General features: G+C 48.0%; 1 protein-coding gene across 1 annotated transcript in view; it reads left to right on the top strand.

The window, feature by feature from the left end:
• Window positions 1-26,149, top strand: part of Gabbr2 (gamma-aminobutyric acid type B receptor subunit 2) — a 325,955-nt gene that overhangs the window by 114,652 nt on the left and 185,154 nt on the right. The window contains exon 2 of the mRNA XM_060379878.1: window positions 1,936-2,073. Within this exon, the coding sequence (XP_060235861.1) occupies window positions 1,936-2,073 (138 nt within the window). The remainder of the gene's footprint in view (window positions 1-1,935; window positions 2,074-26,149) is intronic.

The raw sequence follows: 26,149 nt of genomic DNA, 5'->3' as shown, positions 1-26,149 counted from the left end.
CTTCATTCATAGCTATCGGGGGCTGTGCAGGGCCTCGGTCACCTACTGGACATGCCTGCTTAGACAGTGACTGGGGCTGGGTACCGTTGGTCTGAGGCCCAGTTGTCAGGTGAGTTGAAAGTGTGTTTCTGGCAAAGGAAGCAGCAAACACATTAACTCAGAGGCAGGAAGGCAGCACATTAACACAGAGGCAGGAAGGCAATACTTTTGATTTTAGGGAGTTAAAGGAGCTGGAGGGGGCTGGGGAGGAGAAGAGAGAGAAAAGTCAGGCTTCCTGAGAGCAGGGCTTTCACCGTGAAGAGGGTAAGAACATTAGCCCATCCTTGTGAATATACAGAAGTGGTTCTGTGATCCTTCGCTGGAACCTGAGTGTTTCTGACTGCCCCACTGGAGGGTCATCTGGCTAGAGGGATGGATGCTGGCCAGTCAAGCTGCAACCCAGATCTTTACAGGTCTCAACAGCTGGTACCGCTCACCAGTTTTCAATGATGTTCTTGTCTACAAATGTTCTAGCTTTAAAAAAAATCTAAAAGAAATTTTAGGTATATGAGTATTTTGTTTGCATGTATATCTGTGCACCATGTGGAGGCCAGACGACAGTGCTGGATTCACTGAAACTGGAGTTACAGATGGTTGTGAGCTGCTGTGTGGGTGCTGGGAACTGAGCCCTGACCCTCTGAAAGAGCCAGTGCTCTTAAGCCCTGTGCATAGGGTCCACTGTCATGGGGGGAGGGTTTTGTTTTGTTTTGTCTTGTTTTTTGTTTTTTCTTTCCTTCTTTAGAGATTTGCATTCTGCTGGATCTCTCACCTTTCAGAGCAGGGAAGGCAGCCAGGCGAGAAGAATGAGTTTCTGAGAGGACACTAAGGCAGCTGTGGTGGCGGGCTTTGCTGAGCTCCAGGCTGGGAAGCAGCAGGCCCTCTGTTCACGGGGAGCTGGCCACTGGCTGGGAGGGAGAGGTGGAAAAGTGAGCAGTGAGGATCCCTGCCACTCATTTCCTCCCGTCACTCCCGTCACGGAGTACCCGGGTGTGCTTCCTTGGGCAGAGCTGTGCCCTCAGGAACCAGCTCTGGGCTAACCGTGGAGTGGCAAGTATTTGCCGTTGAATTCTTCTCTTGAGATGTGCGCCATCTTCTCTCCCCCCACCTGCTACCCCACTACTGGGACATGTGTACGTCACACCAAGTTACCATCTTAAACACCCTTCTGGTGTCTTGTGACACTAAATGCATTTACGCTGTCCCTCTCTCTTTCCAGTGTGGCTACATCCAGTAAACCTTCTTTTCCTGCTTTCTACTATTAATTTGGCTGCATCATGCATCACAATTTCTTTTCTTTTTAAGGCTGAATAATATTCCCCTGTATGTTCATACAAAAGTTTGCTTGTTCCTTCATTTGTTGATGGACTTTGGGGTGTTTCTACCTTTGGGCTGTTGTGACTGGTACTGCTCTGTCTATGGGGTCCTTGCTCTCACTCTTTGGGGTTTCCATCTGGAAGTAGAGTTATTGTACCATATGGAGATTGTTAGCTGGCTTTTTAGGGTGGGCATACTGTTTTCTTAAGTCACCACGAATATTGTACAGAGCTTGCGGTTTCTTCACTTCCTGACACACTTGTCCTTGTCTGTTTTCCGGAGTGTGCTCTCATCTTTTTTAAAATGTAAAGGAGGCTTGGGGGTGTGGCTTTCCTCTCTGAGTGCAAAGAAGGCTGAGGGCCTGGGTTTTGAGAGTGCTTAGAGAGGGTCTGGGATGTGGTACCAAAACTCCCCTAAGTTCAGGGCCTGGGCTTGGGGCTGTGTGGAGCAGCCCCACCCCAAGCAAACGGGTCTAAGGGTTTCCCATGATGGTAGGTTGGCTGTGTGACCCTGCTATGTGGTTTTTGTGTGAGGAAATCCTGTGTCTAATTCGAGCCTTGCTCTTTCTGTGTTTCTCCCCAGTGTGACAATGCAAAGGGATTGAAAGCCTTCTATGATGCAATAAAGTATGGGCCGAACCATTTGATGGTGTTTGGAGGCGTCTGTCCGTCTGTCACATCTATCATCGCTGAGTCCCTCCAAGGCTGGAATCTGGTACAGGTAAGGACGGAGTCCCCAACCCCACCCACAGTGGAACTGCCTGTGAGCTGCTTAGTGGGAATGGGCCTTGGGTAATCTGGTTCCTAAATGCGCTGCCACCCACTGCTCTAATTGCTGGCCTGCCCCATGGCCTGTTCTTCCACTGAACATACTCAGGGTCCTTAAACTGTACGTGCTATCATCTCCCGTGTCTGAGGCCTCAGTGCTCCTCCATGACTCCTAGCCAGACTTTCAGGCCCATAAAATTCTTTCAACTCACCTGTGCAGATGATCCTCTGTCCTTGTTACCTACTCCACAGCACTGCCCCCAGACAGCACTGTGCCTCAGAGAGATAGCACCACCCTCACAATGACCCCCTCAGATAGCACCGTCCTCAGACTGCACCTGCCCTCAGGTAAACAAGGAAGAAACAGCGTTCCTAAAGATTGTCCCTGCTTCCTGCCACGCACCAGGCACTGTTGGAGCACTATTGTCCATTAATTCGGTCGTTATTACCAGTCTGATATCATCCCCATTTTATATATAAGGAAACTAGGCCACACAGGGGCTCTAGAGCTTACCTAAAGATTCACAGCTAATATGCAGAAGGGCCGGATTTAAGTTCAGCTAGTCTGGCCCTTGCAATGAGACTGTTGTAAGAAGACAGGGCTGTGCTCAAAATAAGCAGGGATGTGGGATTAAATAGTGACTCTGTGGGCACAGAGCAAAGGCCTCTGGGAGATAGTAACACTGGATCTGAGACCTGAAGTACCGCTGGGTGAAGTCTATCTCTGTCAGTGAACGGGATGGTGAATTCAGACAGGCGTCGGGTAATGAGGAAAAGTCTGCGTGTCTGAGGACAAAAGTCGGGGCTGTGGGGCTAGAGGGCTGGGGCTGAGCAGTCAGGACAGTAACCAGTCACTCACAGGAACTTTCCCTGAGGCTAGGTCTGCATGCCTTGGGTACAGCAGACAGAGTCCAAGCTTCTGAGAGAGGAGATGAGGTATAAGCCGTGGCAGAGGTACGGTGCAGGACCGCTGGCCCACTGAGCCTGGCTCAAGTGAGCTTTCCTGGCAGGTGACACAGTCACTGCTGAGGCGGGAGAGGGTGGCAGACAGATGTGGGGCTAGAAAACAGCACTGCTGGGAGAAAGCAATATTAGGGGTGGGAACGTGGGCGGGGCTTGGGCAGTGGGGATTCTTCGAGCAGCTGGAGCAGGCAACACTGGGTGTGGGCCTGTGCAGCGGGAGACAGGGGCTGGAAAGCAGCAAACCTCACAGCCTCCAAGGGAGCCAGCACAGTACTGGCCCGGGGTCCATTCTTCCCTCAGGAGTCCAGGCACTGTTGTGCACTGAAGCTGGACTTGAAGGAATGAACCTTAGCCAGGCAGGTGAGTTAGAAGGATCTCGGTCTGGTACTGTGAGTGCGAGAGGTGGGGAAATGGACAGCATGCAGAAAAATAGCTTCTCTGAGATGGTTTTCAGCGAAACAGCTCTCTTTTATTGTGGGGTATAAGGGCTGTATAAACCTTGGGGAAGAAAACCTAGAGGTTTTCGGGGTGTGAGTACATTATTGGCTGGGCTGAGGGGCTGGGAATGCTTCATTTACATGGAGAGGAAGTCTAGGTGTCAGTCCTTATAAGGAAACAGGAAGTTTTACCCTGAAACCTGACCACCAGGCTATGTGACCACCTCAAGCATGGCAGAGGTGAGGGTTGAAGGCCCAGAACAGAACACAGAACGGGAGTTGCTTACTCCTGCTGGTCTCAAGATGAGATTTTGGGGGTTTGGTCATGTTTCAGCCTTACCCTTGCTCCCCTCCCCAACCCCAGTCACATGGCTCAAGTGTCCCACAGCACAGGGCAGGGTGTGTGTGAGTCTGGATTTAAATTCTCAAGGTGTCCCCAGCTGTTGCAAGGCCTTGGCCCAGTCCCTTGCCTTCTCTGGATCATTCTTGATCGCAGGAGACTCCATAAACATAGATCCGATGCCAGACAGGCTGAAGAACAAAGCCTCCATGGAGAGCCATGGTCACTGTGGCCTTTGCCACAGGGCTGTGTGGGGTGTGCAGGCTGGTTCTGTCTCCCGCTCCCTCTGCAGACGTGCTGTGCATCTGTGACCAGCTTCTTGGGGGAACTCAAGTGAAGTTCCCTCCTGGTGGTTCCTTCCAGAACCCAGGGCCAGATCAAGGGATGCAGTGGGATACGATGGTGAAGGGACCTTGAGACCTGGAAACTGGGCGGTGCTGGGCAGATCTGGGTGCTCTGACGCTTTGGGAGGCAAAATGGTAGACTAAGCCCAAGGGAGCCCTTGCCCTGTAGCCTTGCAGAGTCTGAATGTGGGAAGGAAGGCAGATTTGGATGCTGGTGGGAGTGGCCTGGCACCCTGGAAATCTGCCTCCCTCCTTCACTCACAGGAACTGTACACCCATTTGTTATAATACAAACTATGCTTCTCCCAAGCTGCCTCCACCCCTCTCTGGAAGCTGAGCTCACCCCCAAAGAGTGGGTGGGTCTATAGCTGCTGGAGGGTTTGAATGCCTTAACTTATTTCAGAAATGGGCTCTAGGCTGTGGGCTGCATGAGGAGCTCTGACTGGCCCTTGAGGGTGTGGGGATACTTGCTGGACAGAGACCCACCGGAATGCTGGAATGCGAATAGGCTGTTCCTGTTTCCTCGGCCTCAAAAATAGGGATTCGTATGTCACCGGGGTGAAAACTCACGCTGATGCTGAAACAAGTTAATTTTAACTTTTGCCTTTTGCTGTGTTCCTTGAATCGGGCCTGCTAGGGGGAGGCTGACACCCTGTTTGTCCTGATCTGAGTCACTCAGCCACTGGGAGCCTAAGTTCCCACACCTCAGGGTAAGGACCAGGAAAGGGCAACGTTATTCCTCTCCCATTCCAGGAGATCCTGGGGAGGATACGGGGCTCTAATCTGGGCATCACAGGGAGAGACCAACTAGGGCACAACCAGAAAGGAGCTGGACATCAAAGAAGGGAGCGTGTTGGAAATGCAGGGGAGGCTGGGGTGGGGGGCATCTCCGGAGCTGCATGGCTGTCTGGGAATCTCACAGTGATACAGGTGTGACCGGCAGGAGGCATGCTGAAGTTAGAGGAGATAGGTTTCCAACACCTGCAGGTGGCTGTGAAAGCATAGTTTCTTCCCCGGGAGAGACGTGACCATCTACCTCCTCCTTCAGTCCCGATGACAATCCAAAGTGCATTTCCACGACAGCGCACACCAGGGAAACAATCAGTTTACTGGACTTGTTTACTTGGCTGGTGACAGGCTTGTTTTAAGGGAGCAAACTCTGGGGTTCCAGTCTGTGCAGGAGCAGGTTCGAGGATTCATTGTTCCCTCAGTGACCCACTTTTCCCCTGGGCCGGCCCAGTGCCAGCAGCTCAGGTTACGGCTGGTCACTCTGTCCCTGCAGACAGTGGCCAGGTGTTCACTAGGACTACTCATCTCTGGGACTCCTGTTGCTACATAGGTGTGGGGAGGGGGACACAAGGGCAATTGTAAGAAACTCCGGTTAGCACATTGACCCGTGTCACCAAGGCAGCACCCCACTGTGGGGTGTGGTGAGGACGTTTCCCCAGCCTGCCTTCTGCTTTTTCATGTTGCTGGCCTCAGTACATGCTGCTTCCTCGGCCTCCAGGGCCCTTTTGCCCAGCAGGACCTTGCTCACCTGACTTAGCACATCTCTGAAGCCCCTTCCTCTGGGACAGCTTCCCCACTCCGCTCTCTCTTCCTAATGCGTCCCTTCCTAAGCAGTCACTGCTCTTTGTCCCCCGCTGATCTGTATCCACCAGGGGTCAGAGCCTTTCACACTGCTGCAGACCTGGCACAGCCTGACACTGATGCCCTGCAAAGCTCACACTCTCAGATCAGAAGGCAGGTTATCCAAATGACTCAGATGACTCAAGAACCATCAACCAGATGCCAGTCAGATGCAAAGGACACCTAAAGTGGGCTTTGGCTCTGCTACGGCCATCTCCATCTGACTCACCCTGTTTTAATCATCCAGTTCACCTGAGCAGACCCTCAGAGCTCATCCTAGGATCCCACCTGCACCTCTGCTGACAATGATCCATTCCCCCATCCTGCCCACCCACACCAGCCTTGTCTGTCCATCTGGAACCTGGGCTAGGAAGAGGCAGAAGAATTGGAAGCAGGGCAGGGAAGAGGAAGGTTGTGTAGCTTCATCAAAAAATGGAGGCAGAGCCTGGCAAAGGTGGCAGAACAGACTTCCCCACCTCTCAGGAGCAGGCCAAAGGCTGCTGCAGCTTGCAAGCAGCTGCTGCAGTAGTGATTGCAAGCCACTGTAGTGAAGAGGATGAAAATAAGGTCAGATTCCTGTCGGGCTAAAGGGCGGCTCATGAGAACTGCAAACACCAGATCCCTAAGAACTGCATCCCACGGAGCTTGTCCTTTAAAAGGCTCCATGATAAATTATTGACTGTTAGATGCCTTTCTCCTGGCACCCCCAAAGTATCCCTGCAGCCTACCCTTTCTCCTGGCCAGCCTTGGCATGCCTCTGAGGAGCTTCTTGGCCAGGAAAGATCTGGCCTCCATAGGAGCTATCTTTTGGGGTAAGCTCCTTCTCCAAGATTGGACTGGGTAGAGGCACTGGGGCCATTCCAATGGGGGAAGGCAGAGTTGCAGACCTGTTACCAGTAAAGATCCAGTACATTCATGAAACTATTTATCCAAAGTTGAAATCTTGCTTGGTTTTGATATATATTAAAAGAAAGAAAGAAAGAAAGAAAGAAAGAAAGAAAGAAAGAAAGAAAGAAAGAAAGAAAGAAAGAAAGAAAAGAAAATCATTGAACATCTTTAAAACCAACCCTTTGTTGTTTGACGAGTTCCAGCATCTGTCAGTTGGTGAACTGTCAATTGGTGCCATTTGCTTCCTAGGAATAGGAATTTTTTTATTTGATTTGATTTCCTCGCATGATTATTTTACTAAACGGCAGGTTGCCTGAGAAATCAAACACCTCCTACTGAGCTTGTGCGTTGTAGAATTTGAGGTGGGTTCACAGGATGGCAGGGCTGGGAGGGACTTAGCTGTCATTGGCTGCGTAGGGAGGGCACTGCCTCAGCCAGCTTCTCCCCATTAGAGTACCATCCCTTGGCTCCCTGAGGTTTGCTAGGTAACTTTGTCTCATCTCTCAGACTCCCTTTGCTGTAAAATGAGAATTGCAAGCCTGACTTGTGTTTCTTGCAGCTGGAGTAAGAGTGAATGAGGGCTTCTCTTTCTTTTGCCAAGTGAAAGCATTTTTATGAATGATGAAATGGGAGCTGCTGTTCCGACGGCCCTGGCAACTCCAGTCAAAGCAGACATCTGATGGCATCTGTTGGGAGTTTTGAAATCACTCTCTGCTCTGCATGGGCTGCAAGGCTTGTTTTCCTTGGCCCTGCAGATCTCTGGAGCAAAAGGCTTGAGGATGGGTGGGAACTCTGCAGCTAGACACTCAAAGTTCACACTTCGGCCTCACCGCCCCCAGAGTCAAAGCCTGCGACATAGCCCAACTCCTTTGGCTGTCATGCCCTTGCCACAGAGGGCGCAGTGGGCTGGAAAGCGTTTAGGGTGGCAGTATGATTAGGCACCGAAGCATCGCTCCTGCTGTGGCTGCTGCTGTCTAAGAAATAGAACAGAGGCCAATGATCCAGAGCGGTTGGAGGCTTCTTGGCTCTCGTCTCCAGAGAGGCCATTTAGAACATTAATAATCTATGAGATGCTTCTGGAGTCATTAAAAACAAAAGGAGGGGGGAAAGAATGAACAATATTAATATTAGAGGCAGGCTCTGCAGGCCAAGCAGAAGGGGAGGCATGGAAGAGACCCCATATTAATATTAGAGGACTGCTTTGCAGGCCAAGCAGCGGGGAGGCGTGGGACAGATTCCAGGAATGTGGGGACTTTTGAAAGTCTTCACTGGCAATGTCAGGTGCAATAAAGTCCATCTGCATGAGCCAGCTGGGCGAATACCACACATGGGGTAAGGAAATGGGCAGCAACTTTTGGCTTGAATGCTCTTGGGAGGAATTCTAAGCCAGTTTTAATGGCAAAGAAATAGGGGAGTTGTCTCTAGGCAGGACCCCTGCCAGCGGTTGTGCTAGCAGACGGATTGCTGTGGACCCGGGCCTGAAGAACTTTGAGTTGGAGAGGTAAAGGGCATGGTGGGGAGAGCCCGGGGTAAAGAAAGACAGCACTGGATGGGGTGTGCCCCTCCTACTCATTTGCCCTTTAACTTGGGCTACCCAGAATGTCTTGCTGCGCACTCAAGCAGGTCCTTGCGAGGCAGACTTTCTGTCTCCTTTTCCTTGTGAGAACTGCCTTTGAATTGGATTCATTCCATGGAAACTTTTCTGACTTCTCTGGAGTTTTCTGGTGACTTACTGGGTTCCTCCCATCTCTCAGCTGTAGTGTGCTCTCCCTCTCCTCCCCCCACCCCCAAGGCCTATCTACTCAGGGACCTGTCATCACAGTCCCCAGTTCTGCATCCCCCATGGCACTGTGGCACCCCAACAGACCTGGCTATAACTTTTGGATCTCCTCCTTCGTAAAAGTCCTTCTACGCCATGGCCCGCAGCTGGACAGAGCCCCACCCAGGCACGTATGTGAGGTTAGAGCAGAGAGCTCGTGCCGCAGCTTTGCGTGGGTGGGCCTTTGGGAGCACTGCTCTTTAGAATAGAAACCACCATGCATTTGGTGGAGGGAGTGAGGAGCTGGAGGGGATGGTCCTCTCCCTGCTTCACTTGAGGATTCATTTACTCACTCATTCAGTCATTCACGCACATTCTCATTCATTCACTCATTCAGTCATTCACTCACTCATTGGCTCATGCTGATTCAGTTCTTTTTATCCTGTCACTCAGTAGATACAGCACCTACAGTGTTCCCTTCCAGGCTGTCCCGGACCAGCTCACCACATGAAACCTGTCTCTCCACAGAGACAAAAAACGTGACAGTCAGGTTCAGCAGCGAGAACAGAGGTCTGAAACAGGAGCTTGAGAGAGCTGTGCCTCTGACTATCTCAGAGTCCCCCAGAGCCTCACTGAGCCCGTTGGTGCAAAACCACCCACCCTTCCTCAGGGGCAATGGGAGAGGACTCAAGGACAGGGAAGGTGCCACACGCAGCCGCCCTCTACAGACCGTGAGCCCCCACAATGTCCTGTTGATGTGCATGTGATCCGAAATGCCAGCTGGGCCTGGCTGGGGAAATTCTTGAGGATTTATAGGTCTCCACTTGTCTCCAGATTCGAAGTCGTGTGAAGAAAAACGAACTATCAGAAACCATGAAGGTGACTCGGAACAATACTGTCTGCAGAGAGCCTGCCAGGAAGGCGGGGCAAGCCCACGGGGTGTTAGAAGGCAGCTAAGGAAGTATCGGGATGCTTTGCAGGGCATGGCTGTTCCCAGCCCGTATCTGCCCTGTCAATCTGACTGAAGATGCGATTCAAGGTTCTGACCCCCATTTTTAATTCAAGACCTCGGCATCGGACATAACAGCATCTCCCAGTGTGTAACTTGCAGTGGCCTCATTGCTGATGTGTCTTTCCCTACCATCACCTCCATTGCTTTCTGGAAGTCTAAAGGGTGTAAATAATTCATTGTAAATAAATAAATCACTCCGAGCTACTTACAGTGCAGGAGTGGCGGCTGGTTGTTGGTGCCACTATAGTGTGTGCTGAGTGGGGAAGGAGGGAAAAAAGGAAGCCCCTCTAGGGAACGAGCAGGTGAGACCCGGGCGTATCAGGCTTCCCTGAGGCAGATAGCTGAGGTGAGGAGCCAGATACTTGTGTTTGGTATGGTGGCCTGGGCAGGTTGCTTAGCTGGTCCCAGCCTCGGCCTCTCACAGAATCCACATCCCTCCATCATCATGTCTTTGCCCAAGCTTGGCTCCTGACACTGGGTGAGCTCCTTCCTCTTCCTCATGTGCCGAGTCTATGAAGTACACACTATTACCCTCCTCACTTCACAGATGAGAAAACTGAGGCACAGAGGGGCTGGATAATCTCCCAAAGGAGCCCTACACAGCTCCGGAGTCACTGCTGGCAGCCGCTGGCTACTGTCCACGCCACAGGCTCCTCTAACACTCACAGCATGAGGAGGCGGGATGGGGCGGGAAGATGGTTCTGGTTAGGCTGTTCCAGATGGCGCGAGTATGATGCAGTGCTGTGACTGCCGACTGTGTTCCCAGGGGCCGTGACACGGGAGACCCTGCTTCTTTGCAGCCTGCATAGCTAGAGCTTTCCATTGAGGACCAAGGCTAGCCCAGGACTCTATATGAAAGAGGTTCTTGTTGGAAGTCGTTCATGATTCATGTCAGAGAGAGAGGTGGGGAGAGGCGGGGCACACACACATATGTCTTCGTGGTGAGGACCCTATTGTTATGCAAGAGAACACATTCGTAGGGGATTCCTGCTCTTGTATTGCAGTATTGGGGTGAAACATCACACACAGGCCACAGGCAGAGACATGTAAGTATACACAGAGACACACACATACGCAGGGGCACAAGCACACAGAAGCACACACAGACAGGTGCATACATGCACACGGGGATATACACATAGGAACACACGAGCACACATACAGAAGTGCACATATAAACAGCAGCACACAGGTACATTCAAGCATACACAGGCACACAAAGGCACAGGCAGTACAAACATACACACAGATGCACACACACAGGGACACACACATGCGTACATACACACAGAGACACATACAAACATGCCCACAGGCGCACACGCCCACACACGAAGCCATGCACACGCGTACACATCCCTCTTAAACTTGTTTACCACCCAGTGAGTTGTGTATAAACAGACGACCCTTTCAGATTCCAAGGCTAGAAGAGGTAGCTGTTGGTGAACTGAGGCCTGCCCAGGTTCGCACTCGTGGCTCCACTCCAGAGGTATGGTAATAAATGAGCTGGTTGTTTTAGGAGCACATAGCCTGCATTATTTGTGAATTATACAGACGGCTTTTGCTTTGAATCAGTTTACAAAAACAAAAAAAAAAACAAAACAAAACAAACAAAAAAAAACAGTCTTAAATTATTTAGTATTTCCATAAGGGGCTGAGCCTCGTGTAGCAAGAAGGGCTCTGCTTGAGAAAAGCAATCCTCTTTAGATTGAGGGTTAGATACTTAGAAATCGTGCCTACCTGGGAATAGAAACACAGTTTTCTCCACTTTCCCCAAGTTCTCAGGCGGGATGTCCCATCCCATGGTCTGGGAATACGGTGTGTGGGCTGGGTGCATGTTGGGGGAGGGGGTCACCCTGCCTGTCTTCAGTGTCTTCTGAAGCACCCAGCTGTCCCTGAGTAACTGATGGGAGGGCCCATATCCTGTCCCCACCAGCAGCATCCTAGTTCAACTGCTCATCCTGCTGGTGGCATCATCTCCCTCTGCGAAGCCGGGTGCCCTGTATCTGGCTACTCTCCCAGGAGCTTCCACGTTTTGCTTTAGGATTTTTTTTCGGTAGCATTAGGGGCTCGTCGGTTAGTAAAAGTGTGGTGACTGCATCCTCTTTGCCTATGGCAGACATCTTCACTGTGGACAGTGTGCTGCGTTACTCACATCTCTCCCAAATTCTCCTCCCCAAAAGTACAGGGGACATCAAATATCCTTTACCCTTCTCCCCGGCTGTTTGCACTTGCCAATCTTGCTCCATCTGCCTTTTCCCCTTTCCCTTGTATCACATGTATGCAAGTGAATGCACACACAAACACACACACACACTCTATCACCCCCCATGCTCATTCACATATAGCCACTTGTTTTTTGAGGATGCACTGGACAGCAGTTTGAAGACATAATGTTTCACCCCAGTACAGTAGCAGGAATCTCCTCAGAGTGGTTGTATTCTCTTACATAATAATAATAGGCTCGTCACGACCAAAACAACTCAGTGCCAGTAGCATTACATAAGAGATGGTCTATATTCTGATTTCCCTCTTGTCCCCAAAATGTCTGCATTGCCGTTTATTTATAGGTGAAGAGGGGAATCAAGGATCCACTCCAAGAGCCGGAGTCCTGTTTTGACACTTCAGTCTTCTTTAATCTGCAACTCCTCCCCCACCTTCCTTCTTCCTGTGTGTGTGTGTGTGTGTGTGTGCGCGCACACACACACACACGTGCGTGGGTTCATTCGTGTGTGCATGAGAAAGACAAAGAGGCATACAGACAGGAGCAGAGACAGGTGTGTGTGTGTGTGAGAGAGAGAGAGAGAGAGAGAGAGAGAGAGAACACCCAGGGCCTTGATAACCAAGCACTCTTACCACACTCCCTAAAAGATGTCTTGCAGTTCTGTAATTAAAAATAAATAAATATAATTTTATTTCTTCAAGGAGCCCTGATTCTTCCGAGTGGGAAATATTTTGGAGCCAACCTGCAGCGTGGGCTGGCTCCCCTTGCTTCTCAGCTTCACTACACTTAAGGGTTTCTCCAGTGAGCTGAGCTTGAAGATAGAACTTTACAATGTAATAAAAGTGTCAAAACTGAGCATAAGAGACATTCCACAACTCACCGGGCCTGTATTCACCAAAGCAACTGATGTCATGGAAAACAACAGGATCCATGAGAAGGCAGGAGAGTGTTTTAGACAGAAGCATGCAAAACGCCAGTGAGCATCGTGAATGGAGCTCACATCCTGGATTTTGAAACAAGGGAATCTGGGGGAATTACAGAAACTGACATGTGGATCGCATGCTAAGTGATAACAAATTTATCAATCCTTCTCATACATGTGGTGAAGAACTGCAGTGGTCCAAGAGAATATCACTCAGTACTCCAGGAGTGAGGTGTCCTGATGTCTGTAGGCTACTTCAGAACCAAAAACGGCTCCCGTACACCTGTGCCAGACAGACTCTGTGATCACGTCAGTGCTCATCTGCTTCCGGGTTGCTTTGTTTCATTTTCAGATTCCAGGGAATGAGCAACTTCTTCCAGGTGAACCATTTCACATTTTGACATATACACAACTTTTGTGTGATTCCAGAGTCAAAATCACACAGAAAGGCACAGAACGAGCTGCTGGCTCTTACCCAGGTTCCTTCCATGCTATCTGTGTCGTCCGTATAGCTGACCTTTTATTAAAAAAAAGGTTAATATTTATCTTTCCAGTGTTTCTTTGCTGCAGATGTGTGTTTATCCCTTTCTCTTCCTTCTTCTGAGAAAGGGCACGCTCTCTAGACAGCATGCTGCCCCGCTCTGGCTTTCCCCTCATTGCCTTCTTCCCAGCTCAGAGTTGGTTCACTGTAGGACGCCACCCTTTATTCTTCCCAGGGATGCATAGCACTTCCTGGCGTGGCTGCACCAGAGCCCGCACAGCCAGGCCCTGAAGATGGACTCCTGGGCTGGCTCCAGGCTTCTGGAATAACTCTGGCCATTTGTGAACCAGTGTACTTCTTAGAAGTGGGGCTTCCGGGTCAAAGGGAAACATAGCTATGCTCCCTCTAAAATATAAAGCTTTGTTGAGCAGAGGAGAAAACTAATGTGCGCACTTGACTGAGAAGAGAAGAAAGTAAAGGGCTGATGTGTAAATGGGGATATAAAACAATTAGGGTAAAGACATGTCTTCGCGATCAGGCTGGTGGAAGGCCCTTCTGGCACTTCCGTCTCTTGTCCAGCCGTTTACATTTTGTCGAGGCGTAAAGAAAGAATTTCTCTTTGCTTTGTAAATTAAACACAAGTGTTAATTATAAAATCATGAAGCCTTGGATTTGAAATTAAAACTACCCTGTGTGGGCTCCTCCTCTGAACAGCGAGGAAACCAGGACCCGGAATGAGGGAGGAACAAACAGAAAAAAAAACAATCAAATTCAGTTCAACTCTGTTCATCTCAGTGAACACTGAAGGAAACGCTTGCTTTGTAACATGGCGCGGTGGTTCTTGTTTTTCGTTTCCATCAGCAGTCAGGAGCCCCCAGCCAGAGTGAGTCTCTGGGAGCGTGGCTGTCAAGTGACACCTACACAATCCTACCGCAGTGCATTTTGTTTGCATTCCTGCCATTCCAGGGCATTCACCTGCAGCCAGTGTGGTACACTGGATCAGGTGGTGCTCAGCCTGGCTGTGTGTGCTCTGGCCGATGCTGTGGGTAATCATGTTTGACAAGGATTATGTGAAATTACATAATCTGCCGTGGGTGACATTCTGCTTCGGCTTTTAGCAGGCCACACGGAGATGAATGTAGATGTCCAGCCTAGCCACGAACTTGGGGTTGAGTCAGGCCAGGTCCTTCTTTCTGGTCTTGACAATATAAAATGAAGAGTAGGATAAGCCCAAGATGTCACTAGATGAATGGAACCTGTGGCATTGTTTTCCCTTTCTGTACCGATGCAGACATAACTAGTTGATTGTGGCATGCTCACTCTTAAGGAAGTAACCTTCTTCCCTCAGCAGACATGCAGCCCACTGCTGGTCCTAAGCTCAAGCCTATTTACTGTGCTTGGAGTCCTAACAGTTCTTTAGGGTCAGCAGAGAGAAGAGAGGACTCACGGTTAGATTTGATTGAGATAAGGGGTTTACTTAGAAGGAGAAGGTCCACATATTGCTGAAACTGGCAGCCCTGTTCCTTAGGCCACATCTGCCATTTCTATCACTGCCTTTTTCTGGAGAGACCTGCTCTTTCTTCCAGGTTCTTCTATAGTGCCCATTTCCACTGCAGAGGTAAAAGCCAGGCTCACTCTATAATTGTTTAGCTTCACATTAAGATTTGATGTGTAGAGGATTTTCATTTCTGAGGTCCCTGCGTTCTGGTCACACCCCTCCATGAGACTGGAACCCTGGGCTTCCCAGCCCTCGTCACAAGTCACTTTTTCAATTTTTCCAAAATATGCCACTTGTGTTATTCACTTGTGTATCATTTTCAATTGAGCTAACTCATCATTTTATTTCAATGTCTTGAATGGGAAACGGGTATCATTTACACATGAGACTGTAAAAGCAAGCAAAGGAGGAAACGTTCCTAAATACATGAAGCTGAACCTGGGGTTCACCTGGAATTGCGGGTGCCTGTCATTGGCCTACCTACAATGCAGCCAATGAGTTCTTCCTTCCTGTGGATTTGGGGGCTCGCTCTCCTACCCTGGAAGATGATCTCTGCCATGTCCTTGACCACCTCCCACAGGAAGGAACTCAGTACCTTGCTAGAGTTTGATTCCTTCTTGAATCCTTTATTGTTGAAAGATACTTCTTCTCATTGATCTGAATAAGCTCCTCCGAAAATCTTTTATTGATTCTAGCTTCAGCTCTGGGATGCCCGTGCATGCATACACAGACACACACACGCACACACACACACACACACACACACACACACACAGACTCACACACTTGTACACACACAGACACACTCATATACACATACATATACACACATACACACACATAAACACATACATGTATATATATATATACACACACATACACACACAAATTTGCTCCCTCTGAATTCACTTTGACAACATGTCTGAGGACTAATTGTTACTGGAAATATTCTTGGTGTCCTACAAAGAAACACCAGCAGAGTGAAAGAAAGCCGGCAAAGCAATTTCTTTTTATAAAAAGGCTGTGCCATGACCCAAGCCAGGTTAGTGAGACGCCGTGTCAGGAAGCTCACTTTGTTTTTATTTTAACCCAGGAAATGACTGTGTCTCCTCCTGTTGGTGGGAGCACCACCTCTTAATCTAATGCGGTTGGCTGATTCATGATCTGCACAAAGAGGAAGGGTGTAATACAGTCAAGTCTCAGGACTGTGCGGGGCTTGAGAAAACAGTCACACACACAGGGGTCTCACAGGACGAGTGAAGTTGACGGAACAGCCACCTTTGGTAGGGGAAAAGTACACACCTCCTGGCTTGTGTGCCTGTCTCGTTCTGCATCTTTTGATAGAAGGGCACGCTGCACTGTCATGTGGTAAAGCCACTTGGCGGGCCAGGGTAGGGACACCCTTGTCCTGGCCTAGAAGTTTGGGAGGAACACTGTTCTGGAAGCTTCTTCATAAGGGATTCAGCACCCCATCATCTCCTTTGGGGGAAGTAGAAGATGTAGAGGGGGGAGGGTGAGAAAAGAGGCCCGCAGGGTAGAGAAGATGGAAGCATCAGGCAGGTGGTTGGCAGCCCCGTGGGCCTCAGAACCCTTTCTTCCTTCTGTAGCACAAAGACTTTTTCCCTATAAAACACCCGCCCATCCAACCTCCCTCTTGATCTCAGCCCTGCAGAGTTAGGGCAGGACCGGCCCTGTGACCTCACCCTGCGGAGGCTGAGGCCTGGTAGCTGGCGGTGGGCTGGAGGCTGACACACAGCCGTACAGCGGGGATCCAGTTCCAGGCCCACAAAACGACCTCCCCGTTTCTGGAACGTGTTTGAATCCTTTCTCTTGATTCAACCACCCTCTCTGGGAAGTGGCAAGAAGCAGGCCTCTGTGGCTTGGAGTTTTTCAGTAGAGACTACCTCTCCTGCCTGCGGGAGGTGCTGGGCTCACAGGGCTAGCCTGGGTCCTAGACAGCACCATTTTCAGGAGCCTAGGTATTGCTGGGATCTGAACTGTGAAGTGCCTGCTGACCCCTGGCCTTCTGGGGATTCTGGATTAGTGTGTCTCATCCTTTTCAGAACTATTCCTTCGTAAGAATGTGAGGCTTTGAAACGGTGTCAAAGAGCCAGGCCCAACCCCTCTTCCTCAGAGGAATGGCCTTCCTTGCCCCGTGGCTCTGCTCTGTGTGAGTTTTTGTCCAGTGGAAGTATAGAGGTATTTCCCGCCCTCTCCTCTCCTCCCCTCCACTGGAGACCCTCAAAGAGCCCATAGGGCATGAGAAATGTGTGCCTGACTGCCCACCACTGCTTAGTGCCCTACAGCAAGAGTAGTAGCAACATCAGGGAAGTAGGAAGGACTCCCTGGAGGAGGTGTCTGAGAGTGGGCTTTTTCGGATGTGTAGGAGCTCATCTAAAGAACAAGGTACACTCCTGGAGACTAGGAACCCTGCATCATTTCCTACTACGAGAATCGAGCAGCCCCTCTCCCACACCTCTCATCCTGTGGATGTGATTTCAGCGGACTGACTAATTAGAGGTGCTGAAGTGACAGGAGGAGGCACCATTTCTGCAGTGTGGTAATTAAAAGGCATTGGCTTCCCAGCTGTGATCACACAAGAATTCAGTTACCCCTAAAGAGATTGGCTAAGAGCAAGGTGCAGAGGAGTCGAGGGAGCTAAGAGGCTTCGAATGCAATTTGTTAATTTCCAGAGTTTGTCACCTGCACAGCTGTGAGGGGAAATAGAACACTTTACCAGAAGTTTAAGGGAAAATTAAAGACATACATTCTAATTGTACACAATTAGAAGAGGCTTATAATCATTATTATTTTTGTAATTAACCAGCCTTTTATCCATCACGAGGCTAGGATTTAGAAAGGCAGATGAGGAGCCATGTCTGCCTGGTGGGGAAGACTGGGGGAGGTCAGTAGCTTTACACAGAGGTAGGAGACAGTGCTTAACCTCACCTCACGTGACTCTTGGACCTTCTCATCTCGAAGCTGGATTTACTGAGGACATCCTCCCTCTGCCGAAGCTGCTGTTGTTGCAATTCTTATCATAGCCCCGTGACATGACTATGCTACCCTGCTTCAGGAGACTCCCAGAAGCCCCTTGCAGCTTGGAGCAAGTGACTGAGAAGGCATCAGCCAGGCCCAGCCTGTCTGAGCTAAAACCGTGAGCTCTGCCCTTCTGCCACCCTGCCCCGCCCTGCCTCACTACTGCTGCTCTCCATGTCCTCACTTTTCTTTTTATTAAAACAAAGTTAAAAGAATTGGAGAAAGCTCTGTTTGTTTGGTGGTCTTATTTACATAAAGCAAAGGCGAAATGTTGGAGAAAGAGAAGGAAATTTTAAGAATCACAGAATGTCATGTAGTAGGACAGTTCTTAAAGAGCAGGAATTAAATTGCTTCGCTACTTACTGTCTATAAATAAATTAAAGCTATTTCTTAAAGCAGGCGACAGGCCAATTGTTCTTCTTCTTATTCATTAAAATATTGTGCACTTAGGTTTCTATTTGACAGTAAGTGTGCATGCACAAACACATACATATCTATATGCTGGCGCCTACGGAGCCAGATGTTGATTGATATTGGATGTTTCCCTCAATCTAGCTGTCTTTTTTTCTTTTCTTTTTTTTTTTTTTTTGAGATAGGGTCTTTCACTGAATCTGAAGCTCACCAAATGGTTAGACTGTCTGAGCAGTGAGCTCAGGGGAGCTCTAGTCTATACCTACCAGAGCTACATAAGAGAGACCTTGTCTCAAAGAAACCAAAGTCAAACCAAATATATATATATATGTATATACTTATATATAAGTATATATAAACATAATGTATACTTATATAATATATACAATATACTTATATATTATATTTATATCTATATAATCTATATATTACAATATATTCTCATTATGGTTCCCCACCTCCAACTCCTCTCCAATTCCCTTATTACCCAAATTCACACCTTTTCTTTTTGTCATTAGATTATAAACAGGCATCTAAAAATAGTAATAAAAAGGGAATAGAAGAAACAAATTAACAAAAGAAAAAGCCCTGTAAGGGAAAAAAAAAAAATGCCCAGGCAAAGCATTATGAGATGCTCAAAAAGATGTCATTGAGTTCCTCTTGTGTAGGCCATCAGCTGCTGGGCATGGGTCTGTCTGTAGGTTACCTGTATTCCTAGTGGGACTCCATTGGAGAAAACTCATTTTTCCTTTGTGAATAGTCATCAATTGATGTTAACTTCTAGGTTAGGGATGGGGGTCTGTATCCACGTCACCCCTTAGCACCGAGCCCCCATCTGGCCTAGACCTGCACAGACCTTGTTCATGTTGCCTCATTGTCTGTGAGTTCAAATGTCTGTTGGTCTTGCCGTGTTTGGAAGGTCTTACTTCTTTGGTGCCTCCTCTTCTTCAGGGTCTCCTTAGTCCCTCAGGCAGAGACTTGATGGAGACATCCGTTTAGAACTGGGTGTTCCAGGGTCTGTCACTGTTGGCACGTTGTATGGCTACGGGTATCATCTACTTACTGGTGAGAACGGATGCTTCTCTGATAATGGCTGAGATGACATTGATCTGGGAGGATCAATATTGTTAGGAATATTGTTAGGAATCTTTCTCTCACAGAAATCTTTGTCTCTTTCTTTCACAGAACAGTAGTATTTAGATTTCCCTTAGGATCCTGGCCTATCTAGTCTCAGGTTGTTGGTCACCAAAGCAATATTAAGGATGGCTTCCATCTCATGAAATGGGCCTTAAATCCAATCAGATATTGGTGGGTAACTCCCACAAGCTTTGTGTCACTGTTACACCAGCGTATCTCACAGGCAGGACACCACTGTCAGTCAAAGGGTGTGTGGCTGGGTTGATTTTACCTTGCTCCTCTGGACCTTCACCGTATCTTCCAGTGCCATGAACATCCGTCAATGGGGTAAAGGCTCTAGGTAGACACCAGCTTGACTCCTCCATGTTCGATGAGTTATGTAGCTGCTCTCTTCAGTAATAGGGTCTCCCCATCAGTTTGTGGAGAGCAACCAGTATCCTTGGCAATAGCCTGGGTTGTTCAGAGGTTTCCATGGAGTCCCTTTAGCTAGCAACCTGAGAATCTTCTTTTTCAAAAACAATGTAGATCTGGGGAGATAGCTCAGTGGTGGAGTAGTCGCCTAACATGGATGAGGCCCTGGGTTCAATTCCTAGCACTAAAAAAAAGTATATATATTTTTTGTTTCCTGCCATTGAATTGGATCTTCCGAAGGAATCAACATGCATGAAGCATTGGTACTGTACCATATTTTCTGGGGAAATTTCATTCCCTTCTTAATCTGCCCTGTGAGTCCTCATTTCCCACACAGCTTTCTCCCTGCAAAGCATCCTGGTACATAAGAGGAAGAACCATGTTCTAAGAACAAAAATTCTGAGCCCTGTCCCTGTCCCTGGTGACGCGTCATTTTTGCCAAGCATCTGTTTTGCCATCTATAAAACCCAAGTATCCAAGTCAGTTACACCTGCACTATGAAATTTGTGTTCTGCATGCTGTGTAACCAAGTGTAAGTGACTTGGCTTGTGAGCTCAGTCTCCTCATCCAAACCTGTGCATGCGCTAGCTGCTGCCTCATGGGCTTGCTCTGCTTTTGCAGCGAGAAAGCATGCCCAGTCCTCTTCATACAATAGCTCCAAGGAGTCAGAGCATCTCAATGCAATGTCCAGCCTTACCAGTCTCTCACTACAGTCCCCAAGGCAAGCCGCTGCCACCACCCAAGCCTCAGTTTCTTCAAGAGGAAACAAAGACAACAGTGCTTCTTCTGCCTCCCTTGCCAATTGTTCTGTGTTCCCATGGGGTGGGGGTGGGGCATAGGGAGGAAGGCTGTGAAGGTGAGTGGCTGAGCCCTTCTCGGTGATCAGAACACAGCCCCATTAGCAGGCAGGAGGGACATGGCTCCCCAGGTGGCCCTAGCCCAGTCTGTCTCTGACTCAGATTGAATACCTGTGCATGGCGCCCCAAAGGCCTCTGTGGGAACCTGGCTTCAAGCAGAATGCACCAGCAAGCCAGACATTCATTCCCCCTCATTAACTTGGGGACGCTTTGCAGCCACTCTGCACCACATGAATCTCGCGACATTGAAATCGAAGCACTTAGTGTTCAAACAGCCTTGCCCCTGGGCTCCAGGGCAGCCGCGACCTGGCACAGCCCCTAAGTGGCCCTGAGTTCCCAGCGCACACGCCCGGCTTCTTTGTATGTGTCCTGGCACCAGCCACAAACACTGTTTTGTCAGAAGCTTCCTGAGAAAGTTGTGTTGCATTCAGCTTGGCTGAAAGGGATCCAGGACGACAAACACCTCCCTCATTTCATTACGGGCACACGCAGCAAACCCACCGCTAAAGATTAAACCTAGCGGAGAAAAGAGCAAGCCTCCGGCACGCCTCCCCCCACCAACCTGGCTGCAAGTGGCCTCTCAAGTGCTTAGCAACTGTGGCCACCCCTGCTGACCCCATCCCCTAGAAATGGTTTACCTCTGCAGAACCCAGTTCGGGCACCCCAGACCAGGTGAAAAAGGAATTGCACTCCGACAAGCATTTGTCAGTGGCTTGGAATCTAATAAAGACAGTGAGGTTGGGAGATGTATTTATCCTCGGAGAAGTGAGGTACAAGGCAACCATCTAACTAAATCAGATCAAGAAAACCACCCGCCCCCTCAAAACCACAAGCTCCTTTATCATTTTCTTTGGCTGTCAGAGGGAGGAACACAAGTCTGTGGTTGCCAGGAACCTTTGAAATGGCTGGTGCAACCCATCAGTTCAGAAATGAGAAAGGCACCAACTTCACAAGTCTGATGCTTCGCCCTTCTGGCCTCTCAGGAGGCAGGGAACCCCCAGTCTTCTGGTTTCTTAAGTATTCTTGAAGTTTCCTCATTCTCCATTTCTGTCTCCATGTGGGGCCTCACTGCTGAAGCAAGGAACAGCTCCACAGGCAGACCCCAAGTTCTCAAAAAGCATTCCACGGCCGCATAGCTCCCACTGGAGAGAACACAACCAGCCTCCTTCCCAGAACACTCTGTTTACCAGAATGATCCACACCCGCCGTGGGATCTTCTCTGCTTGAGAGATAAACTCCCCTTCAAGAAGCCCTAGAACATGCTGTCTCCTCCAAGCTCCACTAGATCTCCAGACAAGCCCTAGATCATCGCCTGCCTCTGCTCAAGGCTCGGCGCTTTGTGCCGGGCTGCAGAACCAGAACCAGACATGGCATCAGAAGACCAGCTCCACAGCTTGCTGCCAGACCTTGCGCTGTTTCCACAGCACAGGCCACAAAGCCACAGCACCACCATTTGGAAAATACCTGCCACCTCAGGTGATGCATAGGAACTTACCGATCCCGAGTCAGGCATATGTCTAAGAAAGTTCCCTGGGCGGCTCCCATCATGACTAGCTGCCAGAGTGAGTGGGAGGGGGCATGAGTTTCCACCCATCCACTCAGCAATCCACCCACTGCCAAACAAGTTTTCCTTTTAAGCACCCTAGAGGATGTGGGTGTGTAGAATGAGAGGATCAAAGCCATCCAACGCAAAGATTGCCCAGGCTCCTCCAGTGCTGACAGAGTTGCCACAAGCCCAACAACATCACTCCGCACAATCATCCACGAGGGCTACGCACTTCTGCACACCTGCAGCACTTCCCTCTCCAGAATGGACTGGACTTCCTAGAACTGTAAGCCAGCAAGATGGCTCAGGGGCCAAAGGCGCTTGCCACCAACCTGGCGACCTGGCTTCAACTCCAGGGACTTAGAATTTGCCTTCTGACCTCCACACCCATCCTATGGCACCTTCCCAAATTAAAGTAAAAACAGCAATAAATAAAAACGCCCTTCCTTAAGTTGCTTAGGTCAAGTTTTTTGTTTGTTTTTATTTTTTTGTTTGTTAGTTGGTTGTTTTGTGGATTATTTTGTTTCATTTTGTTGTTGCTCCTGGCAATAAACCAAGCAACTAACACACATAACTTTCACAATTATGGGCAGATTTTTTCTTTATTTACTGTAATAAAATTCACATAGCACAAACCCTCCATATTAATACTTTAAAGAGAAAATGCAATGTCATTCAGTACACTCAGTATTGTTACATCATCACCATTATTTAATGCTAGAAGATTCTAATCACCCCAGACCACAACCTCCACCCTGAGCAAGGGCTCCCCAGTCTGTCTTCACCCCAGCCTCCTCAGCCTCTCTCTGGTGAGGAAACACTGACCTGCTTCCTGGCAGATTCTGAGCCTCTAACTCTCCATTTCCCAGCTCACGAGTGTAGAGAGAGTGACAGTAGTGCCCACCTCTACAGTTATCCTGAGGATCAGCTGGGTGAGGCACTGGGAAGCGCTCAGCACAGACATCTGGGGACACTGTGGAGTCTACACTTACAGCTGATTGTGGGCTCGAGCATCATGGTCACAGGGGATGAAGCCTTGCCTTCCCTTTGCCCTCGCTTTCAGGTGGCCACTTTGTGGCACACAATTGGCTAAACTGAAGCAATGATGGTGATTTTAGGGGGATTTGCCATTGCTCCAGCCAGGTAGACACTTAGGTAGGGGGCTAGGAAGAGATGCAAGGGATGGGAGGCTGCATTTGGCAAACAGATCCCAGCAGCACACTTTCCAACTTTCCTTTGAAACTATCAAGACACGGGAAAGGACACACACAGAGATATACATACACATATAGACACACACATACACATACATACATACACAAATACACACACACACAGATGTACACAGTCACTGCAGTTGGGGGACTTCAGGACCGTTGCCATTCTGGATATTAGAAATCACTAACTACAAAGTAGTTGGGTTTGGATTAAGGAAATCCTAAACTTTACCTCATAAAGTAATAATTGCCCTGAAGATCAGCAGAAGTTTCCTCCCTTTCCTGTGATCTGAGTTAGAAACCTCTTACATGGTCAAGAAATTGGAAAATGGTGTCTCTACCTCAAGCTGCCCATCACCCAGGCAACCGAATGGCTTTTAACGTTTATTCTCACATGTCCTTCTAAATTCAAACAGATAATAAATTCCTAGAAAACTGCTGGAGAGAGAGTACCATAAGCGCAGTGCATCCTGGGAAATGGGATTTTTATGGTCAGGAAAGAAGCAGCCTTGCAGCAGTGCATGATGGGAGATTAACATCCTATGTTGATCCAGAGTAACAGAAAATTAGATATGAAGGGCAAACAATGATGTCACCTAGCTACTGTAGACCAGCATGAGTACCAATCAGGTACCCCAAACTGCTCAAATCTTATCCTTCAGGTTTCTAAGAAATAGTCCTTGGTAAAATGTAAAATGACAACAAATAGCTAGGACCCCATGTGCTGTCTTTCCTAATGAGCCGAATCTGGAAAGCATAGCCCTGCTTTAGGGTGGATACCAAAAATACCTCTGAAAAGATGCTTCAGAAAGAGACAAATTCCTTCTTTGGAGAAGAGTCCACTTTTGAAAATGACCTAAAGTATAAAGAAGAAAACTTCAGAACATTGCTCACTATCCTCAAATACACTCAAAATACACACAGAATCCTTATAACAAGCATGCCCTCCCAGAAATAGAAAGCTTGAGATGAGTGTGGGGAACAAAGGGATATGACCATAAAAAATTGATAGGAAACTAGACATATCAATAACACAATAAAAACGTGTTGGTCGATAAGGCTTTAAGCCGGCCGAGGTCCTGGATGGCCAGCATGTGCCTGTACAGCCTGTCTGCCACAGCACAACCCAAGGCTGCAGAGTCCAACAAAATCTCTGAAATACTAAGACAAATAAAGAAGTCAGACAATGGCCGGGTTGTGAGGAAATGAGACCCTTTGCCCTACTGTGAGGATTGTGGATAATACAGCTGTATTACCAGAAAATACTAAAAGTTAATTTGCATAGAGCCTGTAAAAAGACTATAGGATAAGTCAATCAGCGCTAGGGATGCTGGGGAGAGAGGATCGGGAGTTCAAGGCTAGTGTTATTCTGCCTCACAAACAAATGAACAAACACAGTACAGACAGAATAAAATGAGATGTTCTACCATGCAGAGGACAAGGAGCAAGAATTGAAATCACAAGAGAAAATAGAACAAATAAGGATTTAGAGAATAAAAAGGTGGTGCAGATGGCCAGGTATTCCAAAGGAGAGACAGAGCTGTAGATGGATACTATGTAAGAGGCAGACATAATGTGACGTATATTCTATCATATATATGTAACTATATAATATAACATACATAGCATAATGTTGCACAAAAACCTAGTAGATAAATAAAAATATGCTGTATTATATACAATGTAAAGTGATAAAATATAATATATTATATACAATGTAAAGAGTTTAAAATATAGTATATTTGTCTTACATTTGTATGCTTTAAGTTGGAAGACATAAATGTATAAATTAAAGGATTTCTTATATCGCAGACCAAACTGAGAATACCACATCCAGATCTATGCTAGCAAGCTTCTTTTTTTAATTCCAAGAATAAATAAAAACAATCTTCCAGAAACACAGGCAAAGAAAACCAGGCACCTACAAATGAAGAGGAATCATGTTTGCCTCAGATTCCTTCTCTACATCAGTTTTCACTTTCAAAGAGAAATCATAGCCCAAGAATTTTATACCTAGCTGTTTAGCCTTGTGTCAACAGAGGTCCAGGCCAGCTCGGCAAGTTTGCAACATCTTCCTTTGTTCAGGATATGAAAAGGAGTCCCTTCAGGCTGACACTTGGAGCAAGATAAATTTATATAACCATAACAGCAATAAAGACAAAGCTATATTCTAATGGGAACCACAGGAAACATAAAAAGAGCAAGAGAGGCAATGAGACAATAAATACAAGATCAAGTGCTTTTTACAGTAACACACACACACATATATATGTTTATATATATGTATATATGTTTATTATGTTTATGTAATATGCATAAATATTTATAATAGTCTTGATAGAGTATAAATAGAAGGAGGCTCAAAGCTATGAGAGGCACATATGAGCCATAAGTTGATAGGGGCAATGCTATTACTGTCAAGCAAGATACAGCACAAGAAGCAGTAAATGACAGGCTTGTTTTGTCTTCATAAATATTTCGGTCCTCAGTGCAGTCCGCGAATATCTATTAAGTGCCTGCTGTTCACACCAGGTGAGGATATGCATGGTTGAGAAATAAAGACACGATTGTGATGGGCGTTTATGCTCAGCACAACATAAATTCAAAGCCAACAGAGCCAAACCCGCCGAAAGGCATGCGCTGGTCAGAGACAACAGAGGGAAATGTAACAACCTTACAGCCTTCGATAGCTCAAGCAAACAAAGGCGTGAAGCACACAATAGTAATGTAATTAGGCGGTTGTATCTATTATGCATTGTAGTCTAATAAAAAATTCCTTAGCTAACATCTAGAGATTGAATCATTTCCCCAGCCTCTGAGGAACTTTTACAAAAGTTGATTCTATAAAAGGCCACCAAACCAGATTTCCACACATTCCCAAAGCAGGTACTGCATGGGCCAAATTCTCAAAACA

Source organism: Meriones unguiculatus, chromosome 3 (genome assembly GCF_030254825.1).
Source record: "Meriones unguiculatus strain TT.TT164.6M chromosome 3, Bangor_MerUng_6.1, whole genome shotgun sequence".
Taxonomy (NCBI): domain Eukaryota; kingdom Metazoa; phylum Chordata; class Mammalia; order Rodentia; family Muridae; genus Meriones; species Meriones unguiculatus.
This window is presented reverse-complemented; position numbering and strand designations above follow the sequence as displayed.